At 39.2% G+C, this 22,192-nt stretch overlaps 1 protein-coding gene across 2 annotated transcripts in view; it reads left to right on the top strand.

The window, feature by feature from the left end:
* st14 (ST14 transmembrane serine protease matriptase) overlaps window positions 1–22,192 on the top strand; it is an 85,135-nt gene that overhangs the window by 29,034 nt on the left and 33,909 nt on the right. For both annotated transcript variants that reach the window (XM_062063176.1, XM_062063175.1), the window contains 4 exons: window positions 7,677–7,824; window positions 8,387–8,544; window positions 10,558–10,628; window positions 15,673–15,845. In XM_062063176.1, coding sequence (XP_061919160.1) covers window positions 7,677–7,824; window positions 8,387–8,544; window positions 10,558–10,628; window positions 15,673–15,845 — 550 coding nt within the window. The remainder of the gene's footprint in view (window positions 1–7,676; window positions 7,825–8,386; window positions 8,545–10,557; window positions 10,629–15,672; window positions 15,846–22,192) is intronic.

Below are 22,192 nucleotides of genomic sequence, written 5' to 3'. Positions count from 1 at the left end.
AAGCGCTATACAAATAAAGTTGCCTTGCCTTGCCTTGCCTTGCCTATATGTTCAACTGACTACGTCACGCTACTTCCGGTAGGTGCAAGCCTTTTTTTTATCAGATACCAAAAGTTGCAATCTTTATCGTCGTTGTTCTATACTAAATCCTTTCAGCAAAAATATGGCAATATCGCGAAATGATCAAGTATGACACATAGAATAGATCTGCTATCCCCGTTTAAATAAAAAAAATTCATTTCAGTAGGCCTTTAAGCTAAGCAACTTTTTATTTTTTTTAACTTTTACTGCTGTGGTAAAAATGCAAATTCTATATTATGTGCATTCATTAGAAGAAGAAATAAGGGGCTTTTGAAGAATCCTTGTTTATTTAAACTATTTTCTCTAAAAGACACATTGAGGCTACAAAGTGTGTTTTATTCCATTAATCGATAGATCACTCAATTACTAAAGTAATCGATAGCTGCAGCTCTAACACTGTTATTTTACATTTTACACTTAAACTATGAAATTAAGTAAAGGGCCACAAAATATGTGCCTTATTGGAAACCCCATTTCTAGACACTACACTGTGCTAATAGTAAAGTCAGCCACTTTGTAGAGTGTTGCTGCATGGGCCACAAACAGCACACAAAGTTGACCAGCACCTCATATTGTCTTTAATAACACTTATTGACTCTTGAAAGAGCGCCTTATCATTTATCTTTTATAAAAACACTTATTTTTTTTGTAAATGTCAGTATCAATCAAAGTTGATTAATAATAAATGAGTGCAATATGGGATGTTATATTTTTTTCCTTACCAGCATAAAAACAACTATTTCCTCAAGTTTTTAGAGAAGTTTGGACAAAGGAAGAAACCAATACAATTTAAGTGTGTGATTGATTAAAATGATCGTTTGATATTTATCCAGGTTAGACAGCGACTATTACTGACACCTACTGTACACGACACAGGGGTTTGGCCTTGTGTAAAGGTAAAGCAGAGTTATTCAATTGGCGACTCGGGGGGCTTAATCTGGCCTGGAAATGACACCATACTGTCAAACGAGTTCAGTTCAAAACTTGGGAGACAAAATTTTTTCAGAAAATTCCTAAAACCACTAGAGTGCACCTGTTTTATAGAGGAACTTGGACCACTGCAAAGACATTGGCAGATCCTTGCATTGACTTTTTAACCTTGGTAGCAAACACTGGGGACCAAACTTGTGATTTACATAACAGAGGCATTCCTAAAGGCAACCCTTTGGGCCTCTCCTTTTTTGAAAGTTACACATTTTTTCCGTAATGTGATTTATGTAACTAAGGTGTTGCTGTAGTTTGTTTACTTTGAATGCAGTAGTCATTTATTCACCATCTTTAGTTATACTAGTGGTGTTCCACAAGGTTCCATTTTAGGTCCTCTCTTTTCATCATTTGGGCTGTCCAGCTTGTGGCCTGCAAGTTCCGTTCAAAAAAAACTTGTGAGAAGGTCCGCTACTGTAAATCTGACAACATAAATAGACTAATATCTAATGTCTATTGTAGAGGACGCTGGTTCTTAGTAATATACAGAATACGACTAACAATGAAGGGAGGGACCTCTGGTCCTTAACCTCTGGAAATGTGGTCACCAAAACAATTTAGTTGAGTATCCCTGGTGTTGAGAATTGCTGTGGAAAAAGTTTTCTGAAGAAAATGAATGGGTTCTCATAGTACTATATTAGTGCTCAGAAGAAGAATGCTTTATGTCGTTAAAAAGGGGATAACGTCTCTTTCTAAGAGTGAGGAATGGGCCACAAAGAAGTTTGCCTAATGGTTTTATTAAGCTGTGATTAATTGATGGAGGGGGGCCTGATAAAGCCAAAGACCCTGGAGCACTTGGTGGCCCCATCTCTAAAGATTTCCCTCATTCTGGCCCATGATTGCTGTTTGAGATTCCACTTAGACAGCGTGTGCGGAAGCCAGCGCTGAGTGAGAGTGGGCCTTAATTGCCATGAGTTATAATCGAGACTCATGTAATTGAGCCCCCATCGCAAGGGGCAGCCCATCTGACAAATTGATTTAATACCAATGCGGTTCTCCTTCCCTAATGGCACTCAGGCTTCTTTGCTCATCTGCTGCGGGTGCTGAATTCATTGTGTGTTGATTACTAGCCGGTCAGCAGCCTTTCTCCGTGTTCGCCCACTTGAAACAGCTCCACATCAGCCATACATCCAGTATCGACACACGCATAACTGTCAAGCACCGTGCTCATATTCCATCCCTTATTGGCCACGCAGCGTCTGAAAGCATGTTCATGATGAGATGAATGCAAGTTTTTCTGCCACACTACCGAGCGGGTTTGACCGGTCTTGCAAACGTTTTGAAGTCGCTTGTTACTGCTTGCTGCTCCTGCAGTGTTAGCATCTCATTTACCTCTTGCAACTTTACATTTTGTCATAGTCCAGCTTTGCATTACACTAATTTAAATGTGGTTAACCCCATTTTGTAAATCATCTGGAATGATGCGTTTTCTTTGAGATTCCATATCAATTTTTTTAAGGGTGTCCCGATATAACTTTTTCACTTCCGATACAATATCGATATTGGAACCTGCCTTAAGTATTAACCGATACCGATAATGATCCGGTAGTGTGAAAAGTTAGAAGGGATTTGACCTGGTGTAAGATTTTCAATACTTATTCGACACACGATAAAAATAAAAAATAAATTAAAAAAATGGACCGTGTCCAATTTTTTTTACTACATTTTTTTTTAGATTTCAGAATGAACAAATATACATAGACTTGATAAAAAATATATATACTGTATATATATCTTAGTTGAACTAGTGCGAAACTTTCCATCCATCCATTTTCTACCGCTTGTCCCTTTTCAGGGTCATGGGGGGTGCTGGAGCCTATCTCAGCTGCATTCGGGTGGTAAGCTGGGTACACCCTGGACAGGTCGCAACCTCATCCCAGGGCCAACACAGATAGACAGACAACATTCACACTCACATTCACCCACTAGAGCCCATTTAGTGTTGCCAATCAACCTAGCCCCAGGTACATGTCTTTGGAGGTGGGAGGAAGCCGGAGTACCCAGAGGGAACCCTCGCAGTCACAGGGAGAACATGCAAACTACACACAGAAAGACTCAGAGCCCGGGGATCGAACGCAGAACCTTTGTATTGTGAGGCACATGCACTAAACCCTGTATTGCCGTGCAAAACTTTAAGAAAGGGAAATAAATATAATTGTATTTTATTTTATTAAATTATATAATGAACAAACAATATATGCTTGTGGGAGCATTCATATATTTCCCCTCACCTCTTGTGTTTCTCCCATGTACAATGTACTTTCAAACTAACTACTTATTTGAAAACAGTTTCAAACTCAATTATTTAGGATCACTGTGCTTCCACATCTTTCTGTCCAAAACTCAAACTGCAGTATACAGTATACAAAAATAACTGCAGCGGCTTATAGCCTCCTAGTATATCAATATAAACAATACTGTGCTAATAAATATGCTTATACATGATAAAAAATAGTTAACTATTTTACATAAAAAAAGATTAAGTCTGCATAAGAAAATCAGTGGCGTGGAGGCTCTATGTACATAAAACAAACACTTTTGAGCTTTAATATTCTCTCAATATGGTGGTGTTGTAATGCCATCATGTGATATTCGGCCACTGCCGATTAGAATTTTTTAACTCCCAATAACTTACTTTTTTATGAAAAATCGTCCGATACCGATTCTTGATCGGCACATCCCATATTTTTGAAGACAAGTCTTTGGGTTGTTTTCATTATTAGTGTCAACATTTTAACTTTAATTAATGATGTTCTATGCCTTTTTGCTCTATTTTTCAAAATCTTCTGGTCTGCATTCTCAGTGCTTTTCCAGTTGATTGGGTATTAAATGTAAAAAGAAGAAGAACTTCATCAGTCTTCATTGCTTTCTAATGTTTTTTCCTGATTGGCTACTCTCCGTTCCAAGTCACAGTTCATTCAGCTATGACTCAAGCGGTTAGCTTTCTCCACAGACATTTAGAGTTTTGCTCACGTTCAATATTTATGACCAAAACTCTTCATTGCTGGCCCCAGAGCCAGTTATCAGGACATATAAGCTCGTAACACACCCCAGACCTCAGGACAATCTTATAAGACATAAGATAATCGAGCGTTTGATGTCTTTGACCGTAGCAGGGAAAGTTTGGACAAAAAACAGTCTCATTGTCTTTACGTATGTACCACACTTTGGACTAAAAACAACTTTGAACAGAATCAACAGAGCCTCTGCCCGTTGCAGACATATGCCTCAATTGCTTTAAAACGCAAATAATCAGCCAGCAATTTCAGACGACTAAAATATTTACTAAAGATGAATCAACTTCTCGTCCCCATTTGTAATGCTGACGGAACTCTCTAAACTCTCAGGCAGCCAGTTCTTCACCGAACTGTGCCTTAGAGGCCTTTGACTGGTTTCACTCACTTGCATGAACATCTGTAACATATTACTGTAATTCAATAAGCCGAATTCACCTAATTTTTTAACAAACTTTATTTTGTTTATAAATTGGCCATACACGTCTATAAGACACAGGTGTACGCATTGCTAAATGGCTGACTGAAAAATGTTGTTAGCGTGTTTGATTCAGTGTGAACAATTTCATTGGTCTTTCTTGATCCGTTTGGCAATTTTATAGTTCTGATGTGACAAAGCTAAATCTATTGGAGGCATGTGAACCCTCCCCCCAAAAAATCCATAAATTAACTGCATGGTTCAAAGTGTGGAAAAAATGTAGCGACTTATAGTATGGAAACAATGGTAAAGGGATGACTGTGATAAACGTTGGGATCATATTATATAACATCTAAGCCAGTGTTATTAAACTGGCGGCCCACGGGCCACATCCAGCCCACCAAAGCTTTCCTTTTGGCCCGCCGGACATCTCTGGCTTGATGAAACCATTAAAACTAAGGTTGTTCATGTATGCAGCACTCCCGCCACCCCGCAGTGCATATGTGTCACAGTGAAGCAGCAGTAGGGTGAGTAGAAGACGACGACTAATTCAACCCTGGAAAAAAAACAAATTAAATTGCAAAAATCTCACTTTTAATAACGACTGGACAACAAAGTATGAATGTTGTGCCCTGAGCAAGTGCTTGAGTTATTTTCTGGCGGACCTTTTAAGCAACGGACATATTGAGCCAGACAAGCAGCAACAATGGTAGGAATCCCAGTGTGTAAGCTTCATCACGATCCTTGGTCAGACATTTGTAAGTAGATATAATTTGTCCCTAAAGATATTTACTTTGTTTTGTATTGAAATTGCTGACTTCGTGATGTCTTTTGTATTCACGGTCGTGTTGATAGTTGTCAGAGAATAAAGCTTGTTTAATACATGTAGCGCTAAATTTGACCAGTAGAGGGTGACAAGACTACACCTTAGGTTTAGTTGTGATAAGTCACATACTGTGTGAATGTTGTGTAATTTCTATATGTGTAAACATCTGTTGCTAATTGTGTGAATGTATGAACACTAAACCTATTTTATTTATGTAGAATACACACTGGACATTATACTTCTGTTATATAAATATATATATTTATATTTTCAGTCTTACAAACCTAAATGAAGGATGAAATGTAAAGAAATAAAACTGAGGAAGGAAAATACAAACCCCGTTTCCATATGAGTTGGGAAATTGTGTTCGATGTAAATATAAACGGAATACAATGATTTGCAAATCACTTTCAACCCATATTCAATTGAATGCACTACAAAGACAAGATATTTGATGTTCAAACTCATAAACTTTTTTTTTTTTTTTGCAAATAATAATTAACTTAGAATTTCATGGCTGCCACACGTGCCAAAGTAGTTGGGAAAGGGCGTGTTCACTGTTACATCACCTTTTCTTTTAACAACACTCAATAAACGATTGGGAACTGAGGAAACTAATTGTTGAAGCTTTGAAAGTGGAATTCTTTCCCATTCTTGTTTTATGTAGAGCTTCAGTCGTTCAACAGTCCGGGGTCTCCGCTGTCATATTTTACGCTTCATAATGCGCCACACATTTTCGATGGAAGACAGGTCTGGACTGCAGGCGGGCCAGGAAAGTACCCGCACTCTTTTTTTACGAAGCCACGCTGTTGTAACACGTGCTGAATGTGGCTTGGCATTGTCTTGCTGAAATAAGCAGGGGCGTCCAAGAAAAAGACGGCGCTTAGATGGCAGCATACGTTGTTCTAAAACCTGTATGTACTTTTCAGCATTAATGGTGCCTTCACAGATGTGTAAGTTACCCATGCCTTGGGCACTAATGCACCCCCATACCATCACAGATGCTGGCTTTTGAACTTTGCGTCGATAACAGTCTGGATGGTTCGCTTCCCCTTTGGTCCGGATGACACGATGTCGAATATTTCCAAAAACAATTTGAAATGTGGACTCGTCAGACCACAGAACACTTTTCCACTTTGCATGAGTCCATCTTAGATGATCTCAGGCGCAGAGAAGCTGGCGGCGTTTCTGGATGTTGTTGATAAATGGCTTTCGCTTTGCATAGTAGAGCTTAACATGCACTTACAGATGTAGCGACTAACTGTATTTAGTAACAGTGGTTTTCTGAAGTGTTCCTGAGCCCATGTGGTGATATCCTTTAGAGATTGATGTCGGTTTTTGATACAGTGCCATCTGAGGGATCAAAGGTCACGGTCATTCAATGTTGGTTTCCGGCCATACCGCTTACGTGGAGTGATTTCTCCAGATTCTCTGAACCTTTGATGATATTATGGACCGTAGATGTTGAAATCCTTAAATTTCTTGCAATTGCACTTTGAGAAACGTTGTTCTTAAACTGTTTGACTATTTGCTCACGCAGTTGTGGACAAAGGGGTGTACCTCGCCCCATCCTTTCTTGTGAAAGACTGAGCATTTTTTGGGAAGCTGTTTTTATGCCCAATCATGGCACCCACCTGTACCCAATTAGCCTGCACACATGTGGGATGTTCCAAATAAGTGTTTGATGAGCATTCCTCAACTTTATCAGTATTTATTGCCACCTTTCCCAACTTCTTTGTCACATGTTGCTGGCATCAAATTCTAAAGTTAATGATTTGCAAAAAAAAAAAAATGTTTATCAGTTTGAACATCAAATATGTTGTCTTTGTAGCATATTCCATTGAATATGGGTTGAAAATGATTTGCCAAATCATTGTATTCCGTTTATATTTACATCTAACACAATTTCCCAACTCATATGGAAACAGGGTTTGTAATTCAAAATAAGAAATGACAATCCCCAACAAAACCTCTGTGTCTTCATGCTTTTAACTTAGCTGCACGTGCTGGAAACGAGTAGCGAGGGGAGAACAATGATGTTATTGACAGTGCAGTGTGAAAGCTGAAGTGTTTACTTTGTAATTAAGTAAACAGTCTCAAAGGAATATAACCTGCGGAGGCACTTTCTGACCAAACATCCACATTTTGATGTCCGACTCCTTAAAATTGCGGCCCTCTTCATGATGTAGTTGAATAGCCCTAATCTAGGCCCTAATTTCCAATTGACGTAAACAGTTTGATTTTCATTGATGATTATTCCATTCCCTGTTAGAACATCTTGCAAAAATACAAAGTGACCTGTTATATGTTTTACAACATGCTAATTAGCCTCTGTTTTTGTCCCTTCCACTAGGGCCACAGTGATCGCCATGAGCGGATCGACTTCCTGAGCAGCAAAGAGAAAGCCCATTCCAAGCGGAAGCTGTGGGCTGTGATAGGCATTTTATTGGCAGCCCTCATCCTTGCTGCCGTAGCTGCTTTCCTAATTTGGCTGTTTGTCTGTGAGTGTTGTCGAAAGCTTCCTCCATTATACTCCCTCAAATAGTTCTCAAGTGGTCTGCTACGCTTTTCTGAACATCATCAGAACGTTCCTTTTTGAATAAATCCTAGTTATTCTTTGTAGGATTTAATAGGATGTTTGAAGTGTTTACCCTGCCAACATCGGCTCCTGCAAAGACAAACCTACCATAAGAAGCACTGTTTATACTTGCTGTGAAAGCTCTTTGACAGGAGACTGTTTAAGTGGCTTGCTTGGATGTTTTTGATTTCCCATTAGTGTTCGCTCAAGTGACAGCATTGACTCTCTCCTTTTGAATAATGTGGAGGAAAAAAATGCTGGTGCGTGACATAGTTTCCTTGTCATTTCCACACGCGCGTTCTGACGAAAAGCCCTCTGAAGTCTTGATTAGCAGTCTCTCGTAGGAGCCGTTTTATCAGTCCTCTCAACTTGAGATCAGTCTGTGCGGCTTTAAAAATAGGGTTTCACTTTAAAATCTTCTGTCATATAAAGGCGACAAACTGATTTGACGCTGAAATACTCTCTATTGTCTTGTCACCTTCAAGTTAAGGAGGCTGAAGAAGCCGCCATCAGTAGGCAGACAACTCCTGCAGAGGTCGTGTTCAGTGGTCACATGACGCTTCCAGATGTCAAATACAACCAGCAGCTGGAGGACACCAGCAGCCCCGAATTTGAAGCACTGGCAGATAATCTGGAGGCAATTGTAAGTTTGATGCTGAAAAAACACAGTTCAAGTGACAGAATGCGTATCTGACCAAATATCAAACCTGGCGGAAGCTATAAAACACTGATATGTATGCTGTGTATTGAGTGGGCACATGTTTGTCATTTCATACATTTTATCAATCAGTTATTTTTTTAATTGGAACGTGTTAAAACTTTACAAGCACACATTTCTGCTCAAATCATTAATGGTCCAAACGCAGTGGGAGGAAACGGAGATTGTCTGGTCCCATTCCTGTGCCATAAGCAGCATTCCAACAATAAGAAGACCCAACTGAACCCTGATTTATCAAGGGCTTGGCATTAGAGGCAAAGAAAAACTCGCCTGTGGGAAGACATTTGTTTTGAAATTTATTTTTAAAACAACAAACCAAAAATACTCTCCATCAACACAATTCAAACAAAATAGCAAACTTCATCCACTTTCTGTACAAATGCAATACATGGAAATGGATCATTTGAATAACATTGTTTTTGACTCACTATATCCAATGAATTAATACTGTCATCTAGTGTACATACAGTGCATCCGGAAAGTATTCACAGCGCTTCTCTTTTTCCACATTTTGTTCTGTTACGGCCTCATTCCAAAATGAAATACATTTTTTTTTGTCGTCAACATTCTACAGACAATACCTCATAATGACAATGTGAAAAGTATTTTTTTGAAAGTTTTGCAAATGTAATAAAATTAAAACATCACATGTACTAAGTATTCACAGCAACTCTTTGCTCAATACTTTGTTTAGGCATCAAGGGCAGCAATCAAAGCCTCAAGTCTTTTTGAATACGATGCCAAAATCTTGACACACCTATATTTGGGCAATTTTGCTAATTCTTTTTTGCAGCACCTCTCAAGCTCCATCAGGTTGGATGAGAAGCGTTGGTTTTCATCCAGGATGCCTCTGTACATTGCTGCAATTATCTTAGTCTAGTCAGGGAGGTGACCAAGATACTCTGTCATAGTTACAGAATTCCTCTGTGGAGAGAAGAACCTTCCAGAAGGACAACCGTCTCTGCAGCAATCCCCCATTTAGGCCTGTATGAGTGGCAGGACGGAAGCATTTCTTTGCAAAATGTTTGCTAAAATGCACCTGAAAGACTCTCAGACCATGAGAAACTAAATTATCTGGTCTGATGAGACAAAGCTTGAATGTTTGGAGGAAACCCGGCACCTCAAGCATCCCCACAGTGTGAAGCTGTGGGAATACTCTTTTTCAGCGGCAGAATCTGGGAGACTAATCAGGATAGAGGGAAAGATGAATTTGCCAATGTACAGAGACAGCCTGAATGAAAACCAACGCATCCATCCAACCTGATGGAGCTTTAGAGGTGCTGCAAAGAGGAATGGGCAAAAACGACTGGGCAAAACTGATAGGTGTGCCAAGCTTGTGGCATCATATTCAAAAATACTTGAGGCTGTAATCTCTGCGCTCTAGTCTGGAAAAGAAATTGTATAGAATATGCTTTAAAAAGAATAGTCTATAATGACATGGTCAAAGCATCTGATCGGTAAATCAAAATCGAATCAAATCTGAGGCCAAAAATGTGTTAAACTCGGAGGCCAAAAATGCTGATCAGGTCATCGGGACAGTAAATGTTTTGTACTATTGCTTTAAGTGCCAATGAGCACATGTGGCTACACACGTTTAACCAGTTCCACAACTATACACACACGACATGGCACAACCTGAGCCTCTTTTTGAGTTTTATCACCATTCTCTCTTAAATCGCTCCTTTTGTCTCAATCAAACTTCACTGTCACTTTCTATTTGAAATGCACTCCACTCAATCCAGGCATTATGATTAGACTATTGTACAGTCATTTCAGAATGACAGTTGTATCACATGGACAGCATAGTACTGAGTGGCAGCAGCTCAAGACAAGACAAGTTAATTGCAAGTTCTGTTGGAAGCATTCTCATTAAAAAAGTTTTTATATTAACATACTCATTCTATTAACATTCAAATAATGTATTTTTTCTCTATGCAGCTGGAGGAAAACATCAAGAAAGATTCATTCCTTGCTACGTACTACACAAAGTCTGTGGTCACAGCGTTCAGGTACTCTGTTCATGCTTGAACGACACACCACCCTGCTAGGTGGCAGCAGTGCTCAAATTAATCAGCAGACTGAACAAGAAATGTGACAAAGAAAACATAGCCCTTGGTTTAACTGTGACTACTGTAGGTAATAAAGGATATATAATGAGTAGAATGTGCCCTTGTTTTGGAGCAAATACTAGTTAACAACCAGCTTGACACATACAGATAAATAAGTATTATCAGGTTCTCAATAGTTTTCAAATATACTTGCAGTCAAACAATATTTTCCGTGTATTAGATGGAATTTTTTTCCTGACATGTTTCGACTGTCATCTGCAGTCAGACTGCTACAAGAACTTTTGAAAAGTATATGAATCAGAAGCCATAATGAACCTTTTTGAGCAGGTTCTCCATAGTGCAAACCCCGTTTCCATACGAGTTGGGAAATTGTGTTAGATGTAAATATAAACGGAATACAATGATTTGCAAATCCTTTTCAACCCATATTCAATTGAATGCACTACAAAGACAAGATATTTGATGTTCAAACTCATAAACTTTATTATTTTTTTGCAAATAATAATTAACTTAGAATTTCATGGCTGCAACACGTGCCAAAGTAGTTGGGAAAGGGCATGTTCATCACTGTGTTACATGGCCTTTCCTTTTAACAACACTCAGTAAACATTTGGGAACTGAGGAGACACATTTTTAAGCTTCTCAGGTGGAATTCTTTCCCATTCTTGCTTGATGTACAGCTTAAGTTGTTCAACAGTCGGGGGGTCTCCGTTGTGGTATTTTAGGCTTCATAATGTGCCACACATTTTCAATGGGAGACAGGTCTGGACTACATGCAGGCCAGTCTAGTACCCACACTCTTTTACTATGAAGCCACGTTGATTTAACACGTGGCTTGGCATTGTCTTGCTGAAATAAGCAGGGGCGTCCATGGTAACGTTGCTTGGATGGCAACATATGTTGCTCCAAAACCTGTATGTACCTTTCAGCATTACTGGCGCCTTCACAGATGTGTAAGTTACCCATGTCTTGGGCACTAATACACCCCCATAACATCACAGATGCTGGCTTTTCAACTTTCCGCCTATAACAATCCGGATGGTTCTTTTCCTCTTTGGTCCGGAGGACACGACGTCCGCAGTTTCCAAAAACAATTTGAAATGTGGACTCGTCAGACCACAGAACACTTTTCCACTTTATATCAGTCCATCTTATATGAGCTCAGGCCCAGCGAAGCCGACAGTGTTTCTGGGTGTTGTTGATAAACGGTTTTTGCCCTGCATAGGAGAGTTTTAACTTGCACTTACAGATGTAGCGACCAACTGTAGTTACTGACAGTGGGTTTCTGAAGTGTTCCTGAGCCCATGTGGTGATATCCTTTACACACTGATGTCGCTTGTTGATGCAGTACAGCCTGAGGGATCGAAGGTCACTGGCTTAGCTGCTTACGTGCAGTGATTTCTCCAGATACTCTGAACCCTTTGATGATATTATGGACCGTAGATGGTGAAATCCCTAAATTCCTTGCAATAGCTGGTTGAGAAAGGTTTTTCTTAAACTGTTCAACAATTTGCTCACGCATTTGTTGACAAAGTGGTGACCCTCACCCCATCCTTGTTTGTGAATGACTGAGCATTTCATGGAATCTACTTTTATACCCAATTATGGCACCCACCTGTTCCCAATTTGCCTGTTCACCTGTGGGATGTTCAAAATAAGTGTTTGATGAGCATTCCTCAACTTTATCAGTATTTATTGCCACCTTTCCCAATTTCTTTGTCACGTGTTACTGGCATCAAATTCTAAAGTTAATGATTATTTGCAAAAAAAAAAAGTTTATCAGTTTGAACATCAAATATGTTGTCTTTGTAGCATATTCAACTGAATATGGGTTGAAAATGATTTGCAAATCATTGTATTCCGTTTATATATTTACATCTAACACAATTTCCCAACTCATATGGAAACAGGGTTTATATTTTCATTCAGGGGATGGGGGAACATGCATAAAATCTCTGACCCCTAAGGGGGGCTTGACAGATAATAATTGAGAACCACTGCGTTAAATTGTAATTGTATCAACTTTCAATTTTTTTTCCTTTTTCTTGTCTTTTTAAATCGATTTTTCCCAATAAAATAATACTGTCACAATGTGTTAATGTCAACGGTAGGTAATTACATTGTTACAATGAATTGAAAAATTAGTGATACATACTTTAAGACCACCTTTTAAAGGAAATAAAAACTACACACACACACGCCTCTCTCTTTTTTCTGCATTTTAAATTGTGAACAACAGCTTGTAGGAGGTGGCTAACAATGCAAGTAATGGGCATACGATCTATTCCACCTAAAAAGCCCTCCAGAAACCATCCAAAAACATCAAGCGTTTTATACACATGCTATACACTACCGTTCAAAAGTTTGGGGTCACCCAAACAATTTTGTGGAATAGCCTTCATTTCTAAGAACAAGAATAGACTGTCGAGTTTCAGATGAAAGTTCTATTTTTCTGGCCATTTTGAGCGTTTAATTGACCCCACAAATGTGATGCTCCAGAAACTCAATCTGCTCAAAGGAAGGTCAGTTTTGTAGCTTCTGTAACGAGCTGAACTGTTTTCAGATGTGTGAACATGATTGCACAAGGGTTTTCTAATCATCAATTAGCCTTCTGAGCCTATGAGCAAACACATTGTACCATTAGAACTAGAGATGTCCGATAATATCGGCCTGCCGATATTATCGGCCGATATATGCGTTAAAATGTAATATCGGAAATTATCGGTATCGTTTTTTTTATTATCGGTATCGTTTTTTTTTGTTTTTTTTGTTTTTTTTAAAACATTTTTATTAAATCAACATAAAAAACACAAGATACACTTACAATTAGTGCACCAACCCAAAAAACCTCCCTCCCCCATTTACACTCATTCACACAAAAGGGTTGTTTCTTTCTGTTATTAATATTCTGGTTCCTACATTATATATCAATTTATATCAATACAGTCTGCAAGGGATACAGTCCGTAAGCACACATGATTGTGTGTGCTGCTGGTCCACTAACAGTACTAATCTTTAACAGTTAATTTTACTAATTTTCATTCATTACTAGTTTCTATGTAACTGTTTTTATATTGTTGTACTTTCTTTTTTATTCAAGAAAATGTTTTTAATTTATCTTATTTTACTATTTTTTAAAAAAAGTACCTTATCTTCACCATACCTGGTTGTCCAAATTAGGCATAATAATGTGTTAATTCCACGACTGCATATATCGGTTGATATCGGTATCGGTTGATATCAGTATCGGTAATTAAAGAGTTGGACAATATCGGAATATCGGATATCGGCAAAAAGCCATTATCGGACATCCCTAATTAGAACACTGGAGTGATAGTTGCTGGAAATGGGCCTCTATACACCTATGTAGATATTGCACCAAAAACCAGACATTTGCAGCTAGAATAGTCATTTACCACATTAGCAATGTATAGAGTGTATTTCTTTAAAGTTAAGACTAGTTTAAAGTTATCTTCATTGAAAAGTACAGTGCTTTTCCTTCAAAAATAAGGACATTTCAATGTGACCCCAAACTTTTGAACGGTAGTGTAAGTATGTAAGCAATGTAGTAACAGGCACATTCATGATAACATGTAATGTTTACAGTATTTGGGTAATTTTAAACATTACCTTAACTTCTTTTCTGGACGCATTGATTTCACAGAACACATAGCAACGGTAGTATTTGTTATGCGTTCTGTGAGAGGACTTTCTGTGTTTTCTACCACGAATAGCAGACTTTTTGAAAGCTTTGGAGCGTTACCCTGTAGCACTATTGCTAAACGTTTCAATTAAGAGCTTAAACCATGACTTACAATGTCCGCTCTTAAATTCAGAATAATCCTTACTCAGATAGAAATGCTTCCTAGAGATGTTGCAATGGTCTTATGCTGCGCTCCATTTTTTGAGAGCCTTATAGTATCAAGTTGGTAGCGTGTGGATTGTCAATGTTGACCAACTTCTCGGCTTGGTGCTACATTCTTCAATTATAGGTAATGGTCTTGATTTATAACCCAATATTAACTTTTTCTAGCTCAAAGGAAACAGCAGAAGCAGCCCTAGCTTCTTCTTCTTTGTTACATGATGGCCGGTCACAACCAACGTTATTAGCAGCTCAAGCTAGCTAGCTGACTACTGGCTAGTGGTCATTTGAGCGCTGTGTACAGGGAAATGTGTCATGACACAGGAAAATTAGATATTCTGTGTTAGCTCTTACAATAACAATGTTGCTATAGCTTGATTAATATGCAAGTCACCGCATGTGAATGGAGCATTTGTAGTGTTTTTTTAGAGCGCTTTGATGACCCCATATACCTGCATTGTTAGCTGCCTTTTACTAGCAATGTTTCACTATTTAGAACACACATAGGAGGGAAAGGCATGTGGGTTCATGTTTCACATATGTGCAGTTACCCTTTAAGCTAAAATTTGACGTAAAAATTTATATTGAAAGACCCCGTTCCACCCTACTCTTTTGGAGGCAAAAATGTGTCGTTTTTGCTGTCGTGTGGTGGTGGTGAATCTCATGGATGATTAATATGTTGTTTAACGATTAATTTTTGGATGTGCAACTTCATACCAACCACCCACAACGTTTTAAGTCTGTCAATCCAAATGCATGACGGCATGAAGACTGCAATTGTACTTTGTTTCCCCACCCTAAGAAAAAAAAAAAAAGCCACTGTCTATTTAGAGTCATTGCAAACAAATTAACCAAAGTGAAGTTCTTTGTTTGGACATTCCTTCACCCTTTCAAATTACTGCAAACGTTTAGTCCATGAATGTATTGTTTTTGTCATTCTTTAGTAGCACTGTATGACAAAGCCACTGCTAGATATCAGCATCAGCATGAGATCCATCTAGTTTTATTTATTCATCCATTTGGTCTCTTTATTGGCAATCCAATTCCCCTGCTAATCCATGCTTCCTCCCAAATCTTTCAACCTGGTACTGAATGGCTGCACTTTCTCTGTGTATACCCCAGTGAGGGTGTGATAGCTTACTATTGGTCCCAGTTTGACATCCCAGTGGAGGACCTGGAGTTTGTGCCAGAGCTGTCAGAGGAGCTGGTGTTAGAGACTCTGGAAAATGGAATAAAAGATCAGCAAAGGCAAAGGACTACCGGCCAGATGAAGATCAATGAAATCACAGCCACACGTAAGTATCACATAAGTGGCCATACTATATTGACATTGTGACATTTAATACTTGAGTCATGAGTTGGCGGAGGTCAGCCATATAGACCTTCAACTTCTCGACATGCACATTTTTCAGCTTCTCGACATGCACATTTATCCAAGTCATACTCCGATTGGAATGATTAATGTAATACAGAAAAATCTATACTCATACTTTTAATATTGGTGGACCGCCTTTAGATGTGTCAATAAGCTTATAGAGTTTTGCATATCTAGAGGTCTTTTACTTTCTGCCAAGCATATTGATATTGATGATGGATGATTCAGACTTCCACAATATAGTCCTTTAGGACAGCCCCCAAATTCTCAGTTGTCTGTTGTGTATGGTGGTCGACAATTCACGAGTTGAGCTCCCAAAATCATTTTCTCAGGTAGTCAATGTATTCTCATTGTTGGTCAACCAGTGCTTTTGAACCTTGACCTAAACAAATGAAAGAAGTCCATGTCACAATACTCTCCACACTGTGCTTTATGGGTGTTTACGGGTATTTATTTACCTAAACCGCAGATGATGGGGTCCCAATTGGAAGCCCATTTAGTCACCGTTACACTTGTTTTACCCAATATAGTAGTCTTAAGCGCATTCTACTGTAGATTACAGTACTCACCAATAACACAGAGGATCCGCCAAGCGTCATTGCCATGGCCGTTGACCAGCCAGTACAACACTGCCATTGTGTGGAAATACCTGGGTAATTCCTCAAAATTAGAACTGGGCTTCCATGTGCTAAAACCACGGGTGCACAGTAAGTTGTTCTGCCTAAAGTTGGTCAACTTGACAGTCGCAACTAAGACCATTAGCCGTGTGGTTAACATTGCATGTCCACGCTGTAATTGCACATCGTTCACACCAAAGGCTCAATAAGCTTCTGGTTGAATTTTTGACCACTCCTCTTGACAAAATTGGTGCAGTTAGCTAAATTTGTTGGTTTTCTGACATGGACTTGTTTCTTCAGCATTGTCCACACGTTTAAGTCAGGACTTTGGGAAGGCCATTCTAAAACCTTAGTTCTAGCCTGATTTAGCCATTCATTTACCAATTTTAACGTGTGTTTGGGGTCATTGTCCTGTTGGAACACCCAACTGCGCCCAAGACCCAACCTCCGGGCTAATGATTTTAGGTTGTCCTGAAGAATTTGGAGGTAATCCAACACATTTAGCTGAACTGCACCAATTTTGTCAAGAGGAGTGGTCAAAAATTCAACCAGAAGCTAGTGGATGGTTACCAAAAGCGCCTTATTGCAGTGAAACTTGCCAAGGGACATGTAACCAAATATTAACATTGCTGTATGTTTACTTTTGACCCAGCAGATTTGGTCACATTTACAGTAGACCTATAATAAATTCATAAAAGAACCAAACTTCATGAATATTTTTTGTGACCAACAAGTATGTGCTCCAATCACTCTATCACAAAAACTGAGAGTTGTAGAAATTATTGGAAACTCAAGACAGCCATGACAATATGTTCTTTACAAGTGTATGTTAACTTTTGACCACAACTGCAGGTTCTGTTACACCATGATAGTAAAACGGGTTAAAAAATCAGTTCCGTATTTGTTTTCCAAACTATGCACACATTTGTACAAATAAAGCATATTTTGTTAGATTTGTTGAACTCCTGGGCTTTTGTAGTTAAGGTTACAAAGAACGCTTAAAACCTTGATGAAAAATTCGTAAAATCACAATTTGAAGAAATTGCCTCAAAACATGCAACTTTTGCTGTAACTTTTTGAAAAGCTCCTGCAAATTCAGTCATTTGTATGCTACAACATTCACAACATAAGCCAGCCAAATCCTGGATGGACTGACCAAAAGCTGACGTAAACAACCAACAAATCTTGGATGCTGACCAATATATAAGGCAAATATTTTTTTTTACCTGATTCGGTAGTTATTTCCCTTTTGTAGACCAGACGCAATGTGGCTGTAAGAGGTTAATTAGCGCATTTGGGGCTGATCTACCAAGGTCCAAATAACACCTGCTAAATAGCGTTCACAAACTATAACATTGTGTGTACTATGATTGGGCGTGTTACGTGTGATCTACTAAGTTCAGTGATGTCCTACTTAGTCCAATTTAAATAACTACCCCTCATCATACCATCATTTTTAAACCCACATAAGCAATTACATAGTGTCAAAATTTAAATCATTGTAAAAACATACTAAAAGTGATAAAATAAAGAAATACACTATTTGAACTCACAATTTGCAGCACCAATCGGAAGCAGGGGTACCGCTTTTATAGTTGGTTGATTCGATTAGAAGCGGCGGACCTTCTTACCGGTTGAGACAGGTTAGCTAGCTCGAGGGTCAACCGACCTCGTCTCACAAGGTCTAGCTTCTCTTAAAATGTCCTTCTTGAAAATGGCCTTGCAAGTATATATCTGCAACCTAATCAACGTTTTGCTCTCCTTCGGCCATCATGGGTTAAAGAAGTGAGTAGATATCAGATTTCTCTGCTAGCCGAGTGTTGGTCCGGTGTGGCTCTGTGGATTTGCATAGTACTGCCTGCTCTTGAAACTCCCAATTTGACATTCGATACTCACTTGTGAGTCGTTCAATGTGTGGCAACTTAGGAGACCTACTGTCAACCGCTCGTGATCTGATTGGCTATCGCAACGGTCTGTCAACTGTATGTGCCCCATTCACCTACACTGCACAGACCGCTGCATTGTTGACGAAGGCCTTTGGCAGATTTCATGCCGCGCTGGCAACAAACAAGTTGAAGTCTGATTGGATAAAAGCGATAATGTAAAAAACGGCAACACTGGAGCCTAATATGACATGAAGAGAACATGATGAATACTTTTATATATTTAGGGAAAGTAAATTAACTTACCGGTATCTATTTACCATCATGATTTGTTGGGTCAGCAGAGAAGGCCTTGCTGGCCTTGACGGTCCATCAGTAAGACTGCGTGTACAATTGATAAGTGCAAAAGTGGCACAGATTGCCCTATTTAATTAAGGATTTTGCGTGTACTACCGGCATTACGTGCCAATGGAAACACTAATTTCCCTGCACATTCATGTTATTATGCTCTCCAACCTGTGAGGTTTTTGCAATGTTGAACAAGCATCCATCCATTTTCTACCGCTTATTCCCTTTGGGGTCGCGGGGGGCGCTGGAGCCTATCTCAGCTACAATCGGGCGGAAGGCGGGGTACACCCTGGACAAGTCGCCACCTCATCGCAGGGCCAACACAGATAGACAGACAACATTCACACTCACATTCACACACTCGGGCCAATTTAGTGTTGCCAATCAACCTATCCCCAGGTGCATGTCTTTGGAGGTGGGAGGAAGCCGGAGTACCCGGAGGGAACCCACGCAGTCACGGGGAGAACATGCAAACTCCACACAGAAAGATCCCGAGCCCGGGATTGAACCCCAGACTACTCAGCACCTTCGTATTGTGAGGCAGACGCGCTAACCCCCCACATTTATAAACTGTAAAACCTTTTCGGCAATATAAAATTGCAATCTGGACAACAAACTATTTTAGCATGCTGAAGGCGTGCTTTGTGGTGAGGCGGTGGACCATCACAGAACCGCTGCGCAATAATGTAAGAAAATGCATATAGGAAATGTACAAAAAAATATAAAACAAAGGCCATTATAAGAAAATGCAGTCAGACACCGAAACAAATTACCGTAGATTCCGGACTATAAGCCGCTATTTTTTTACTACACTATGAACCCTGCGGCTTATAAAACAGAGTGGCTAATTAATATATTTTTTCTTGCTGGCGGCCATAATAAAAATAATTTTATATAAATAAGAAAAACAAGAAAAAACTTTGAGGGTGTTTTGTTTGTGCTTTGGCGCCATCTTTTGAGTTCGCTCACGACAGGTGCTGCAGTGTTATTCCATTTACCGTGCTTATTTTTTTGGCCGTTCAGTCTTCTTGCCGTCCATAGCGTTACTACTCGTATGGATTCTTCATTCATCACTCCAAGCAACATTTGTAAGTTTTACAATATAACTAAAACTGTTTATGCTTACTAAACCGTCCCATGTGTGATGTCTGTAACAGTGTTTTCATGCATATTTGTGCGTGCTATCGTAATGCAATGACGCTGGCGTCGTTAGTATTAGCTAATATGCTATCACATTTATGAGTGTCTGTGTTAGTATTATTACCTTACAATGGAATTATTTTTGTATTGTTCCATTTTCACAAATTCCTCAGTAAACCCACCAAAACGTCATTGTAGCGTTATTGAGTCTGTTTAGCTGATTGGAGAGTTAGCTTCCGCAGCTAGTGGGTCCATGACCATGACTTCTGTTTTGTTTGATCAGCCGTTTTGCTGCCGTGTTGCAGACACCAATTGGAAACAATTAAGGTTTGTAAATTAACACATACAGAATCTTACTGTGCAAATATCTCATTTCACAACGTACAGTATATGTCTGCGGATAATAGTCCGGTTCTTCTAATACAGTGGTTCTTAACCTGGGTTCGATCGGCCTCAGGGGTTCGGCGGAGGTCAAAGCACACCCGACTCATCGTGTAAATACAAACTTCTCCTTATCGGCGTATTACGGATACGGCAACAGCTGACTGATTTGCAGGTGTGTAATTTGTTGTGAGTTTATGCACTGTGTTGGTTTTGTTCTTTGAACAAGGTGATGTTCATGTACGGTTAATTTTGTGCACCAATACAAAAAACATGGTAACACTTTAGTATGGGGAACATATTCACCATTAATTAGTTGCTTATTAACATGCAAATTAGTAACATATTATCTTAACTATTCATTATTAAGTACTTATTAATGCCTTATTCGGCATGGCCTTATTATAACCCTAACCCTCTAACCCTGACCCTAACCCTAACCAAATAACTCTCAATTAAGTCTTTATTACTTAGAATATGTTCCCCTAGTGTCCAAATAACTCTAAATTAAGTCCTTGCTACTTAGAATATGTTCCCCATACTAAAGTGTTACCAAAAACATATATCTTTGTCTTGAATTTGAAAAAAAACATTTAATTTTTCACTAAAGAAGGGTTCGGTGAATGCGCATATGAAACTGGTGGGGTTCGGTACCTCCAACAAGGTTAAGAACCACTGGTTTAATATATGAACAAATAATTTTTTCTTCTAAAATTTTGTAGTTGCTTATATCCCGGTGCGCTCTATAGTCCAGAAAATACGGTAATTAATTTTTTAAAATCAACCCTCTATGTCATCAAGCAGATATATAATTTATAAAATAATTTTGCTGAATAGATGTCTTTTTTTCTTTCTTTTTTTTGACAGTTCAGAATATGTTCACACTCATGTAGGACAAGGGGATTCTCTGTCTAGCTGTCTTTGCAGCGCAATCCCTCTCCTTCCTTATAGCCATGTTTGTACTAGTTTGCATATAGACTTCAGACGGGCTAAATAAAGATTCAAAATAGCGCCCACAGAACAGTTTTAGTCTTGATAAATCACATTTCACATGCTGAATGATTATATTTGCATCTTCTCCTCCCAGTACTGTGGGTTTTCTGATGATCAGCATATACTTTGCATATTCATGAAGACCAACACACTAAGTGGATTGCACCCCTTATTTTGCTCACTTAAGAGATGCAATTCCCTTCGCACAGGCTAAGTAGATTAGATTTGCGCGCGCTATCAAGTTTGCATGTGGTTTAAGACACACCAACCTTTAGTAGATCAGGCCCTTACAGTTTAAATAATTGCAGTAACCGTCCGAGATCTTGTCTGTATGCCTAGTGAGATGATGACTTTGTTAGGCCGCACTGTGTGTGATAGGGAAACAAATAGTTGACCAGCCACACAAAAATGGAAACTTACATCTGTGGTCAGTGTAGCCGCTTATTAAAAAGGAATCTGTGCTCTATGACAGCAGTGTCAGCCTGCGTATGCGCCCGCTGTATTTGAGCCCGAGCAGTCAGCAGATATAAAAGACTGAGAATGCAGAGCTGAATAAGCTGACTGTCATCCCCTATCAGCATTGCAATTCTGTGCAGTATGCTTTGCATTCAAGGAGCTCACTTCCAGTTCTGCTTATAAGATAAGCCATTCTGCAAACCTCTCTGCTTGTACTGCACCTGAGATGGTGCATTCATACACTTTGGATCCTCTAATGCTATTAGCTAAGCCCTGGCCTGGTTGGAGACACACATTATTCTTCATTCTATCTTCCTGGTATTCGCGTTGCATTTGTCCACATCCTGGCCACTAGCCAGGTGCTGACCTTGTGACTTAGAGGGGTTTGGCTGTTTTAAAAATGATTTCTGCAGGTATGATTTGATGTTGCTGACGCAATTACTTAGGCA

The sequence above is a fragment of the Entelurus aequoreus genome, linkage group LG11, assembly GCF_033978785.1.
Source record: "Entelurus aequoreus isolate RoL-2023_Sb linkage group LG11, RoL_Eaeq_v1.1, whole genome shotgun sequence".
Lineage (NCBI taxonomy): Eukaryota > Metazoa > Chordata > Actinopteri > Syngnathiformes > Syngnathidae > Entelurus > Entelurus aequoreus.
The sequence above is the reverse complement of the archived record's forward strand: the minus strand, read 5'-3'. Positions and strand labels throughout refer to the sequence as shown.